At 39.4% G+C, this 13375-nt stretch overlaps 1 protein-coding gene across 1 annotated transcript in view; it reads right to left on the bottom strand.

The window, feature by feature from the left end:
• Positions 1-13375, bottom strand: part of DLG1 (discs large MAGUK scaffold protein 1) — a 3205960-nt gene that overhangs the window by 974452 nt on the left and 2218133 nt on the right. Inside the window, exon 18 of the mRNA XM_044070715.1 lies at positions 2220-2334. Coding sequence (XP_043926650.1) covers positions 2220-2334 — 115 coding nt within the window. The remainder of the gene's footprint in view (positions 1-2219; positions 2335-13375) is intronic.

The raw sequence follows: 13375 nt of genomic DNA, 5'->3' as shown, positions 1-13375 counted from the left end.
GAAAAAAAATTTATGCACATATGTATTTTCCTAAGATTTTGTGGTATTGAGCATTCTTTCAAATTTGGCATTATAGACCATGTTAAAAGTAATCCTAGAGGAGGGAATCTTAAAAATTACCTGGCATATAGAGAGTTATGGTGGCAAGTATATACTGATGCCGCCACACCACCAGGGATCAATGATAGTTTGAGTATTAAGCCATTATTATTGTTAGAGTGAAGGTAACACTTAGATATTTACATCTTACACCTATTATTCCTTAGTAACATAACAACATACATTAGTACACATTAACAACAGGTAGGAAATTATGAGATATATTCGCTAGCATTATATGTATATATTTTATGTATTTATCATTTAACATATTTTAATGCCATTGATTGCAAGTGGATAAATTTTAACATAATGTTTATATTGATGTCAATTAATTGTTTTAAAGGCTGTTTTGGCGCCTTTTTTACTATTTAAATGAGTAGCAGATACACCTGCAGTGTTCTGATGAAGCTCGCCATTTGCGGGAGAAAGCGCTAAACAACTGTTGTATTTTTTAATAAAGACGTGAGGATTATACTACTGATCGAGTTTTTGTCCAGCTGTCCTACACTGTGAGCAGGCAGTCAGCGGGTTGCTTTGGCTGCCGTTGTTGTTTTTACATTCGCTTTTGTGCAACCTGCTTTTTTCTGGTGTTGACATGAGTTTGTCTCACATATATATATATACACACACACACAAACACATATATATATATATATATATATATATATATATATATATATATATATATATATATATATACATACACATACAGACATAGATATATACACATATGCATATATATACACACACAGATACATACATATACATACACACACACAGACACATATATATATATATATATATATATATATATAGATATAGATATACGCACACACATATATATGGGTCAATGTCAGCTGATATTCAGAATCTCGAAATTCATATGGTCAGGACCATATGATTGAGTTTCCTAAAGCTCAATCATAAAACAAAAAAAAAAAACATTTAACTTTTTTATGTTGTTGATGGGGGCAAGCCACCTACACTCCCCACACCCCTGCAAATTTTATATACCAACTCAGAGATTGCACTATAGTGAGGAAAAGGGTCTACTTCCTGATCCACACTGTACTTATTCAAAAGCTTTGGGTTTTCAAAAACTCGATCATATGGTCTCGACTATATGAATTTCGAGTTTCTGAAAACTCGATCAACTGATAGGGACCCATACACACACATAAATATATTTAATTTTGTAAAATATCAAAAAAGCTTTTTGCATTTATTACACCTAAAATTTTAATGTTTTTGCAGAAGGGCAAGCTCCCTGCACTCACCTACCCTTACAACTTCACATACATTAACTCAGATATGATGCAACAGTAATAAAAAGAAAAAAAAAATCATACTTCATTAACGTCACCATCTGGCAGTCTCACAGTAAAAGCCTTTACATGCACTTACACTGACACACAGCTATGCAACCATACACATCCACTTCTACCACAGTGCTGACACTGGTACACAAGTTACTCTGATCTAGAGACTAGCTAATTATCATTCATATTATAAATTGCTGCAGTAGATTTCCTACAATTTGAACATCTAGAGTTATGGTGAGTATATTCACACAACTGTTCTTTTTGCTTATTTAATGACTGAGCCACTCTTCTCAGGAGACACAGGTAACTAAAAATAATATTCAGAATAGAGCAGGTATACAGAAGAAAGCAGAACCATTTTCCATATGGGTAAGCCAGGGTATTTGCTCCACTTCTATTAATAAATATGTTTTCAGTATACAATGTGGCAAAACTCAACTCTCTTATTACTACATTTCAAACCTTTAACCAATTTCTGAAATTAAAAGTAGTTTGGGGGAGAAAAACTTATATACAATTATACAAGGGCTCCTGCTGAAAAAAAACAAAACAAAACAGTATAACATTTCCTTATCACCCAATAAAAAATGGTAAATAGCAATTAACAAGTCACTGCAGAATTTTATTAGCATGCATTATCAGACAATATAGAGACCCAACCCTCTTGTGCATGAATGCATTGCAAACACATCAACGTTTAACTGACGAGACAACTTAAAACCAGTTATATTACAGGAAATCAAAAGCTGAGTTGTAATCCCAAGACTTCCCTCATCCTTTCCACATATCAATTACCTTACATATAAGGAACGTTTCTGACTGGTTCGCAGAGACCCCGATCCAGAGTTTATACCACTGTTCATCATTTGATCCCGTAGGTCAAGAATTTTTGCTTCAAATCTGCTGTACTCTGCAAAACAAAGATGATGGCATCTTACTCTGTGATACAGCACAGACTTTTTGATATCTGAACTGTATTACACATGTATCCTGTCTGAAAGACTTTCTTTACCCAAAGCCAGTCTGCATGCGACAATGAGCCTGAAAATACAAAATATTACCAGTACTACAATCCCTTAAATGTAGCACAACACACCAAAGTGATTTCAAAAAGATGTCTAATGAGCCTAGCTCTGAAGCATACAGGGATGAAGCTCTGACTGTGACCCACACCTCTGAGTTTTATAAGCAGCCTGAGTGCTGGAGAAGCTGGGTTGAAGGGGTGGGAATGATCAGATTATGTCAATTTGTCCATTCTAGGTAAGAAGAGGAATGGGGGTTCTGTCTGATTATGAGGCCAGAAGCATGTTGCCCTGGCTGCAGGCAGGATACTCCTTCCTCACATGGGGGGATGGTAACCTCATCAAAGTAAAGGACTTTGAGGCTGTTTTTTACCTGGACAGGAATCACCTGTGTCTAGGGTTACTGTACAACTTTATTTTACCTACCTGCCCTCTTGAGGGTTTGCAAATGGGCTAATGGGGTCATAGGGCACATGTCAGTAGCAAAGGTGACATGGTGGCGAGAAAGAAACTGAGGAAAAAGATGTATTTTTTAGTGTCTCCTTAAGGCCTAGCCCAATGACTCTAACATTCTGAATTCAATCAGCCTACGTGTTCCATGGGTATGAGTGTTGAGCACTGTTGGGTGAGGCAAGAGCACTTAGGCCCTTTTATCCCTGCCATAAATTCCACAAATTAAGAATTAATTTATTAATTAGATTTAATTCTCCCAGTAAGCCCCTTCATTTCCCCCCAGTGACAGGTGGTAGGGAACACACCAGCTTACTGGTCCTTCAGGATCGCCTAGCCTCCAGAAGTGGAGCACAATCCTCCCTCTCAACAGCTCTCCCAGGTCTGCTGCAACTAGCAAGGTTCCTTTACATACCAGATCCTGGAATACTTGTCTCTAAGCAATGGCACCATTTGCTCCCTAGGCCCATGCTTCATTAACGTGACACCTAGTATTTCTGCTAACCTCTCTGTCCCCCGTTTGGGTGAGCCATTGATGGCCACTCAGGTACTTTTCTCCCCAACCACGTCCTACAGACATTCGAGCTACTACTCAAACTCTAGTCACCTGCTACGTAGGTAGGTTTCATGGCATTTATTGAATGAATTAAAATTATACATTTTAGAACAACCTTACTGTGACTGACTGACTCACAAAGAAGTGGAAACTGTTCAAAGTCATAAAAAGTTTCTGATTTCATACAGGAACTGCAAAAATTACTATTTTGGTTCCAGCATGTTTTGAAAAGAGTAATCCCAAAAATGAAGCAGCTTGTCAGGCAAAACAATAAAGCCCCGAGTGGTACAAGCTTGTGAAGACCACCACAGACAGCTCGATACACTTTGCCTCACTTTATTGCAAAAAAACACAGCACATTAATGCTCCACTATACGTTATAGGTTGATTGAATTTAATTAACTAATTTAAAACTTGAATTTTGCATATATATCTCCCTATGCTGCAACCATTAAAGCTAAAAACACTTATATACGCAAAATTCAAGTTTTAAATTAGTTAATTAAATTCAATCAACCTAATTAAGTAAATGGTATAAAAATGGTAGTAATATTACAGCCCACATCTGATGAAGTGCTTTTTAAACAAAAATGTATAGTGGAGTGTTAATGTGCTGTGTTTTTTTTGCAATAAAGTGAGGTGAAGTGTATTGAGCTGTCCTTGGTGTTCTTTACAAGCTTGTATTGCTCAGGGCTTTATTGTTTTGCCTGATAAGCTGCTTCATTTTTCGGATTACTAGTTATACGTAGAAGCTGCTGTGAATTTGGTTTTCCATGTTTTGAAAGAAACTGATAGCACATAAGGTCGCACCTTGACACAATGTTTAAATACACACATACACACACACACACACACACACACACACACACACACACACACACACACACACACACACACACACACACACACACACACACACACAAAATATATATGTAAATTTTTGAGCAACAGGAAAATGATTCTAAGATGAAACCATCATTATGTTACAGTACATAATTTTGAGATTTCTTTTCTAAGTAATATACAAGTCCTTTTTTTTTTGCTATGGTAAATATTAAAACACTGTAGGTATCAAAATAATTTGCATTACATACAAAATAGAAGTTACTTGTTTGAATAAGTACATATTTTATGTATTCATTAACTTATGCATGCTTTACTTACCATGTTACCTCTATTGGGCAATGCCAGTTTAGGGGGGTATAGGGGAAAACACTAAAACAGACAAAGCAGTAAACAAAAATAGAGCAAAACAGTAATTTGTGGTAATGGTGAAGTTTACATTAGTATTGCAGTGACAACCAACGTCTTTTCAACTGGGCTGTTTGGAAACAGTTTCAGCAACAGCAGAGAATACTTGCAACAGATGCATTTAATAAACATGCAACACACTGATTCACTTAATGACTGTTTGACAATACTTAGCTAGATATTTAAAACACATTAAAACCTAAGAGATTCAGCCAAGTATAAGGTAGCATAGTTTGATTTTCATATACAATAGGTTAGCCTTGTCTGATGTAGTAGTGAGACAGTGGTATTTCCAGCTAAGAGTGAAGAGGTACTTTAGACTTCCCTCAAAGTGTGGGATGGCACTCGGCAAGAGATGAAAAGCTGAACTAAGCTGAGATTGCACTATACAGCATAATATTCAACTGCAGTGGTTAACCTGTAAAAATTTTAAAAATCCAGTTTAGTAATACAATATTCTGCATGGATATAGTTATTCTCCTAATGACTTGCATCCAAAACCCAGTCTCTCATTCTCTCCCCCACCGGGTTTCATCAACCATCCCTTTCAACTTTGATTTATAACCTTTTGCTAAGGTTATGTATAGGAGCCTTAACTGAAGGTTTTACATTACCCCTTCAAATCAGGTAATACTGAACCACCATGTTCTACAGGGAAAATCAACTTCCACTTGCCCTTGCCCTTATCACCTTCCAGATCAGCTTCTTCAGCTCTTTATTAATCATCCGCAACTTCTCTTAATTGACAAAAATACTTCTAACCTATAAATAAGACTAAAAAAACTAAATATTTTCTCTGAAGCAAGCAACAAAGTCCAGAAGGTTCAGGATTTTTGCTTGAAAGTGTCTGCATAGGTATTTTGATATTCAAGCTGAATTTAAAGACTTTTTCCTCACGTAGACAGCAAATAGTGGAAGTGTAACAGGGAAAGAGATGTGTAACTGGGAACATATAAGAGAACAATGACATGGCAGACTTTACAAAATCCCTACAGAGTACTCTATCAGAAATATTGGGGGAGCAAATGGCTGAACTAAGGAAATTATTTTCTTTAAGCTGGGATACAGGATCTGAATTGCCTAGACATAGTAACGTGTTAAGTTTAATTCTACCGGCTGCCAAAAAAGGAATTACTACAAAAGCAAGGTACCAAAATGCAGCTAAAAACAGTAACAGGTTAAGCGCTTTCACCCAGGAATCTCCCGAGCTTCATCAGAACATGAAAATCAGAAAATAATGACCTCTTTTGTACTATTCAAATTAATTTCCCCCAATGAATGCATCTCATTAATCCTTATAATCAGAAAAAGGGCATTATTAAGGGGCAATTGATCAGGGCCTCAAGAATGTGTAGTGAGGATTCGACTTTTTTTTCAAGAGATTAACTTAATGAAACAATTTTTCATCGAAAGAGGCTACCTTAGGGCGCTTATTAATCAATTAACAAAGGAAGTAAAAAAGATAGAAGGGGAGATATAATCCAATTTTGGGAAACGAGTTTGTAGTTACTAGCAGAAATGAGGGCGGAAAACAAGCCCAACATGACCTAGCATTTATACACACACACACCGTTTCCTCTGGCAAGGTGGAGATTATTATAAAGAAATACTGGGGGTTTTGACTGTAAATAGTGAGATTAATAAGTATATCCCCCAACACCAATATTCATAAAGAAAAGAGATATGAACATCAAAGAGATGCTAGAGCACCATGAAACTGGGGATATGTTAGTCAGATCACAGAAAGTGAGTGGTATGTATAAATGTGGGTTTTGCCAAAAGTGTGGAAACATTTTGGAACAAGATAATATTAGCATCCCTTCTAGGAAGTTTAAGATGAGGTCTAAGGAGCATTTTAATTGTAATAGTAAGGGAGTGGTGTACATCAGTATTTGCCAAATATGCAACAGTTTCTACACAGGTAAGACTGAGAGGCCTTTGAGAAGGCGTATACATGAACATATGTATGAAATATCTATGAAAAAAGACACTAACTCATTATACAAACATCAGAGAGAATGCCCAGACAGCAATTTCAAGTGCTATGTATTAGAACAAGTAAAACAAGATGCAAGAGGTGGTTTATAGGAGGCCCACCTAGAATATAAAGAATTATATTGGCAGCTAAAATTGGATGGAACCAAAAGACTGATCATTTGGGTATAAATAGTGTCTTGAAATTTAAAGGCAGCTAAATTATAGGAACAAGTAGTATGTTTTAAAATATGCAATTTTTCTGGACTGAACATACTTTTAATTTATTTTTGTAGGTGCATTTTTTATCAGATTTTGTATTAGTTTTAAAATATTCATATTTAACAGCCATTAATAGTAAAAAAAAAAAAAAAAAAAGGGGGGAAGTTGATTTATAAGTGTGCAATTCAAGGACATCAGTTTAATATTAATGAGATGCATTCATTGGGAGAAATTAATTTGAACAGTACAAAAGAGGTCATTATTTTCTGATTTTCATCTTCTGATGAAACTCTGGAGATTCCTGGGTGAAAAGTGTTAACCTGTTACTGTTTTTACCTGCATTTTGGTACCTTGCTTGTTGAATAAATTGAATAAGGATTCTTGACTTGCGAGTGTTGTTTGTGCTTACTACAGTTGTTTGTGCTCGTGGTTTTGACTTTTTAAATTACTACAAAACACAGATCAAAATCTAAACAAGCAGCATTTGAAGTTCCGAATACTGTAAAGAGTTAAAAGAATGGCAAGATGGATCTTTAGAAAAGGGAGTGACAGAACTACACAGAAATAAATGAAATTTGTGAGAAAACATGCGCAATAATGTTCAGGAGGAGAAGTGAGGTTTAAGGGAAGACAGGAATTGAGCAATTTATGTAATGACAGTTGTTAGAAAGAAAGGAAACATATGCAATGTATAATTGTGCAAATGAAAAAATATTAATATGGTTTGTTTTCTATTAATGTATGTATGTCTTAGGTGATAACGTAATAAAGGTGTTTTTTAATCAGTATTGTCTCTGCCTGTATCTCACTGTCCATATCCATATTTAAGAGTTTCCAGTATATCAGTTTTTGCAGTATTTTTTTTTGTCCTTCCCACATATCTTTAAAAGTTGTAAAAGAATCCTTTTTTCTTTTTTTTTTTAATAGATACACCTGAATACTTCACCTTGTCATGTCCCCACACGTATGGGTATTGCTTTACCATTTATTTTGAAGGTACATAATTTACCATTCTACTCTGTTTTATCTTTTTAGTTTGTCTGAAAAAGTTCCACAACTTTGAAATGTCCTTATACTGAAATGACTTGAAAAGGTCTCACAATGTTCCACAAAAACAAATTGCTCTTTTCTAGATTTATTGATCATAAAATATCATTTACAAATAAATCTAACTTCTTCTTGACTACCACTGCAGAATTTGAGTCCCTTATTTTACTTGCTAAAAGATCTAAAATAGTAAAAACACAGGAGAAATGCAGAACAATGGTCACAGTACAGCAGCACTAAATGGGTCCAACTTCTCTGCAGTAAGCCATATAAAGAAATGTGTCCATTTGCTTTTACATGCTTGGGTATGAATGGTCCCTTCCCCCATCAATGGATATGAGAAAAATTCATGGTTAATAGATAAAAGAAATGCAAGACTGGGTGAAGCTTGCCAGATGGTCTTCTCTGGAGGGTTCCTAAAAGCCTCAGACTTAGAAGCCTCTTCAGAAGATGAGGCCATAGCAGAGGGAAAGTACAGTTGTGTACACTTACCATAAATGTAGATGTTCGAGTGTATTCACTGTTGCAGTCATTACATTTGGGTTATCTGCCTGCAGGTAGCCCTCAGCCGGCCTGATCAAAGTCTTGGGTCCTGCTTCGGATGCTCTCTCTTGTTCCATGATGTCAGGTCATCAGGGGTATAAAGCATGCAGCAGACGCCATTACATCAGTTTTTCTTGCCCCAGATGTCAGGTGTCCCCATAATGGGAAGCAACTACATATAAGGTTAAACCAAAAAGCAAATACACAAGAAAGCTGAAAAACACTAATAAAGAAGCAAGGTACAGCCAAGAGACATCAGGGGACTGGAGGGAAGGTAACCAGGACTGCAACAATGAATACACTCGAACATCTACATTTATGATAAGTGTACACAACTGTACTATGTTCTTTGTGTTTCACTGTTGCGGTCATTACATTTGGGTAGATTCCCAAAGCTAAGGAAGGGAGGAGGAAGTTAGAGAGCATTAGGACCAGCTATTAAGCTCTGCAAGACTGCAGTGCCAAAACCAGCTCTGGATTTAGAAAAAATAGGCAAGTGGTAATGCTTGGTGAAGGTATGTACAGAGATCCAGGTAGAAGCTTCTAGGATGTCCCTGGTAGTGACACCTCTAAGAAAGGCTGTAGAGGTAGATTCAGCCCTGGTGGAATGTAATCTTATCCCCTGTGGGGCAGGTTTCCATGGTGCTTATAGCAGAAGTTAATGCAATGGCCTATCCACTTAGAAATGGTTTGCTTTGAAATGGCCTTCCCCTCTGCCCCTGCAGCAAAGGCAACTAGCAGCTGTTCAGTTTTTCTGAAAATCTTAGTTGTCTGTGCATGTCCAAAGAGTGCAGTATTCGTTCTCCTCTGTTCTGTGGCTTAGGAAAAAAGGTAGGCAAATGAATAGACTGATTAAGGGCCACACTGGATACCACCTTGGGCATAAAGGAAGGACTGGTCCTGAGGGACACCCTGTCAGCGTGGAAGATGATGAAGAGCTCCACTGCCATGAGGGCCTGTAATTCAAACACTCTTCTAGCTCTAGTGATGGCTAGAAGGAAGGCAGTTTTCCAGGAAAGGAATTTCAGCTCTGCAGTAGCAGCTGGCTCAAAAGGAGGTAGAGTGAGCTTTTCCAATACAAAGTTAAGGTCCCAGGTTGGTGTAGGGGCTCTCCTGGGTGGTCTTAAATTTTTGGCCCCTCTGAGGAATTGTTTCAGCAGGGGGTGAGGGAAAAGGGGTGACTCAGTATTATAATATGCTGAAATGGCTGAGGCATGAATTTTAACTGATGGAAAGGAAAGGCCCTTGTGGAGCAACTGTGTTAAGTATTGAAGAATATGCGGTAAGCTGGGCACTGTTGTGCCCATCCCTTGAGTCTGGCTCCAGGAACAGCATCTTTTCCACTTTTCAGCATAGGAGTTTCTAGTACTAGGCCTCCATGCCTCCAGAATGACATCTAGCACCTGCTTACTGAGGGATGCTATTGGAAAGCTTAGGGAATTAGCCAGGCTCCAAGGTTCAGGGTTTGAAGCTGGGGCTGCAGAATCTGGCCCTCCTGCTGGGACAGCAGGGAAGGGGTCTGATGCAGGTGTCATGGTTCCAGCAGTGACATACTGCGCAACAGGGGGTACCAGTGCTGGCATGGCCAGTCTGGTGCAATCAGTATTGTCCTTGGTTTCTCTTGTTTGATATTTAGCAAAACTTTTGAGAGGAGAGGCAGAGGGAGAAAGGCATAAACTGAGAGGCTTTCCCAGGTGAAGGACAGGGCATCCACTTTCCAAGCTTGACTGTGGGAAGTCCTTGCACAGAATTTGTCCAATTGGTAGTTCTGAGGGGAGGCAAACAGGTCCATCTCTGGGCTCCCTGATTCGTTTCTCAAAATGCTGAATATCTTTGGTTCCAGTTTCCACTCATGTGGGTCCATGAGATTTCTGTTTAGGTCATCTGCCAGTGAATTTAGCTTGCCTGGCAGGAATTGTAGGTGCACTTGATAGCTCAAGGAAGTGTTCCACAGAGCCACGGCTAGTCTGCAAAGGGGATACGAGTGGGTTCCCCCCTGCTTATGTACCACATGACCGTGGTGTTGTCTGTCTTTGCCAATAATTGTTCTGGAAGAATGTGGTCCTTGAAGGCTGTCAGGGCATTCTGTACAGCTACCATTTCTTTTTGATTGATATGCAGGTGCATCTGACTCGGGTTCCATTTGCCCTGAATGCACTGCCCTGCCAAGTGAGCCCCCAGTGCACAGTCTGATGCGTCTGTTGTTAGGGTTTGGGCGGCAGGGGGTAGAGTGAATGGCAGTCCCTTGTTTTGGTTGCAGGCCTCTGCCCACCAAAGGAACTCTCTCTTTATACAAGGAAAGATAGAAATCATTGATTCCAGGTCCTGTGAATGTTGACACCATAGGCTTTTTAGATACCATTGCAGTTTCCGCACATGCAGTCTTGCATATGGAATTAGTAGAATGCAAGAGGCCATGAACCCCAGGGCTTGCAGGAATTTCCTTGCAGATAGCTAGGTCTTTGTAGCCAGTACTTTGAAGTAGGCTGTCAGACTTGTCTCTCTGGCGTGAGGTAAGCCATCTGGGAAGTTTGTTCAAGCTTGCTCCCAGGAATACAATTTGTTTGCAGGGGTGCTAGATGAGATTTCTTTTAGTTTATGGTGTACCCCAGTGAGGTTGGTTTCTTTACAAATGCCAGATGATTTAGAAGCATGTCCTGGCTTTCTGCCTGAATTTAACCAATCGTCCAGGTATGGGTATATCTGAATATTTCTTTGCTTGCAAAATGCAATGACTGGAGCTAGGCACTTTGTGAATACCCTGGGTGCAGTAGATAAGCCAAAGGGAAGTGCAGAGAACTGATAGTGCATGCAGCCTGCTCTGAAGCGTAGGTATTTCCTGCAAGATTCTCTTAATGGAATGTGCAGGTAAGCTTCCTTTAAGTCTAAGGTTGCCAACCAAGCATCTTTGCTTAGCACAGGAAGCAGCTGATGAAGTGTTAGCATCTTGAATTTTGGGATTACCAAAAAGGTGTTTAGAATGGAGAGGTCCAGGATAGGATGCCAGGAGCTGTCTTTTTTGGGTACTAGGAAAAGTCTTGAGTAAAAACTTTGTCCCCTTTCTTCTGCTGGGACAGGTTGAATAGCCCTGATACTTAGACTAGAGAGAACCTGGTGTTGAGCCTCTGCCCACTGATTTGCGGGTAGGTCTGGTCAACTGTTTGGGGTTGGTAAGGTGTGGAAGTGGAATCTGTATCCTTTGGAAACTATATTTAAAACCCATTTGTCCTGGGTAGTGAGTTCCCAGTTTTTTGCATGCAGGGCGATCATTCCCCTTAAGGGAGCAGGCAGTTGAGCAAGGCTTGGAAGGTTTAAAGTTAAGTCATTCTGACAGTTTTCCATAGGGGGGTGTTTTACTACTTCCAGCTTTGGAAGTAGAAGTCCCCCACTACTTAGGGCTGTGAGTACCTTGAGACTGTTAGCCTAGGTGGTCTGCTGTTCCTGGGTTTGGACTGAGAAGGCCTGGAATTAACAGGAAAGGACCAATTCTTAGAAGACCAATACCTACTGAATCTGGGAGGCTGCACTTCCAGGAAATCTTTACATTTGCATAGATTTAGCTTTTTCCTCCATCTTTTTAAGGACGACTTCTGCTTTGTTGCCAAACAGGTGGTCTTGGTTTAAGGGAGCATCCAGTAATTTAGCTTTAACATGATCTGGCAAATGTTGCTGCTTAAGCCAAGCATGCCTTCTAAGAACAGTCCCAGTGACAGCAGCCCTGCAAGATGCTTCTAAAGAGTCAAAACCACATTAACTTGTTCAGCAGAATGCATTAAATCCTGTAATTCTTTATTTTCAGCACAGTCAGGAATCAACATCAATTTCTGTTTATGTAGTCCCATAATATGCTGCTGATACTTTAACATATGAAACTGGCAGTTTAAGGCCCTAATGGCCAAAGCAGCAGAAGTGTATACCTTCTTACCCCACCTGTCCAAGGCCCTGGAATCTCTATAAGAGGGGGTAGGGTTTTTGGCAGTAGTAGCCTTAATGTGTTTAGGTCCCTGGGAAATGGTTTCTGGTCTGCAGTATGATTCCTGAAGAGGAACTTGTGAGAGTCAGATACTCTACCTGTCAGATTTCCTGGGAACCAGAGGTGAAGTGTCTGGGGTGAGGCTAGATTCCAAGAAGAAATCATCTAAAATGTCCAGGACAGGAGGGATAAAGGCCTGTGTTGAGGTAAGAGTAAGAACTCCCTAAGCCTCTTTTTGGAGTTAGAGTAATCCTGGCTTTCCTAGCGGAAATGCTCCCTAAGAGTGTGCAAGGATTCACCAAAAGAAAAAATTTCTGGAGGGGAAGCAGAGGGAATGGAGTCCTCTGCATCAGAATCCTCACAGGTAGATAAGGGCAAATCCTGGTAATCAGAAGAAACAGAAATTTCAGAACCCTGATCAGAAGAATCAGAAGGAAAATCAGTTCTAGGTCTCTTAGCTGGACAAGGCTGGCTTCCCCTAATTAAAGTCATAAGGTCTTCAGCCATTCTTATAATTTGTTTTTTAGGCATATTGGCCTGACCATGCGGTTTGGACGTCAGTTTTCTAGGCGCGGGTCGAGTTTTAGGCCTTGAAGAAGCAGATCGCGTCGGTTTGAAATCAGTTTGAGGCCTGAATACACCCTCACAAGCTGGTGTCTGAACAGCGGATCCAGACCCATCCAAGGTAGAGACATCCGCAGGTTCTATGGTTGAAGAAGCATCTCACGGCATACCGGACTCCGAATGGGTCTCAGTAGAGGCCTGAGAATCTGAAGTAGAGGGTATCAGGGGCTGTGAAAACACCTCACTGAATACCGGCAAACTGGCGACTAGCTTAATGGAAGTGTCATCGCAGCTTTGGACCTATGCAGTCTGTCTCTGTCTTTATCTTTATGTTTTTTTGGAATGTCGG

This window comes from Protopterus annectens, chromosome 4.part1 (genome assembly GCF_019279795.1).
Source record: "Protopterus annectens isolate FY-2018-M chromosome 4.part1, PAN1.0, whole genome shotgun sequence".
Taxonomy (NCBI): domain Eukaryota; kingdom Metazoa; phylum Chordata; order Ceratodontiformes; family Protopteridae; genus Protopterus; species Protopterus annectens.
The sequence above is the reverse complement of the archived record's forward strand: the minus strand, read 5'-3'. Positions and strand labels throughout refer to the sequence as shown.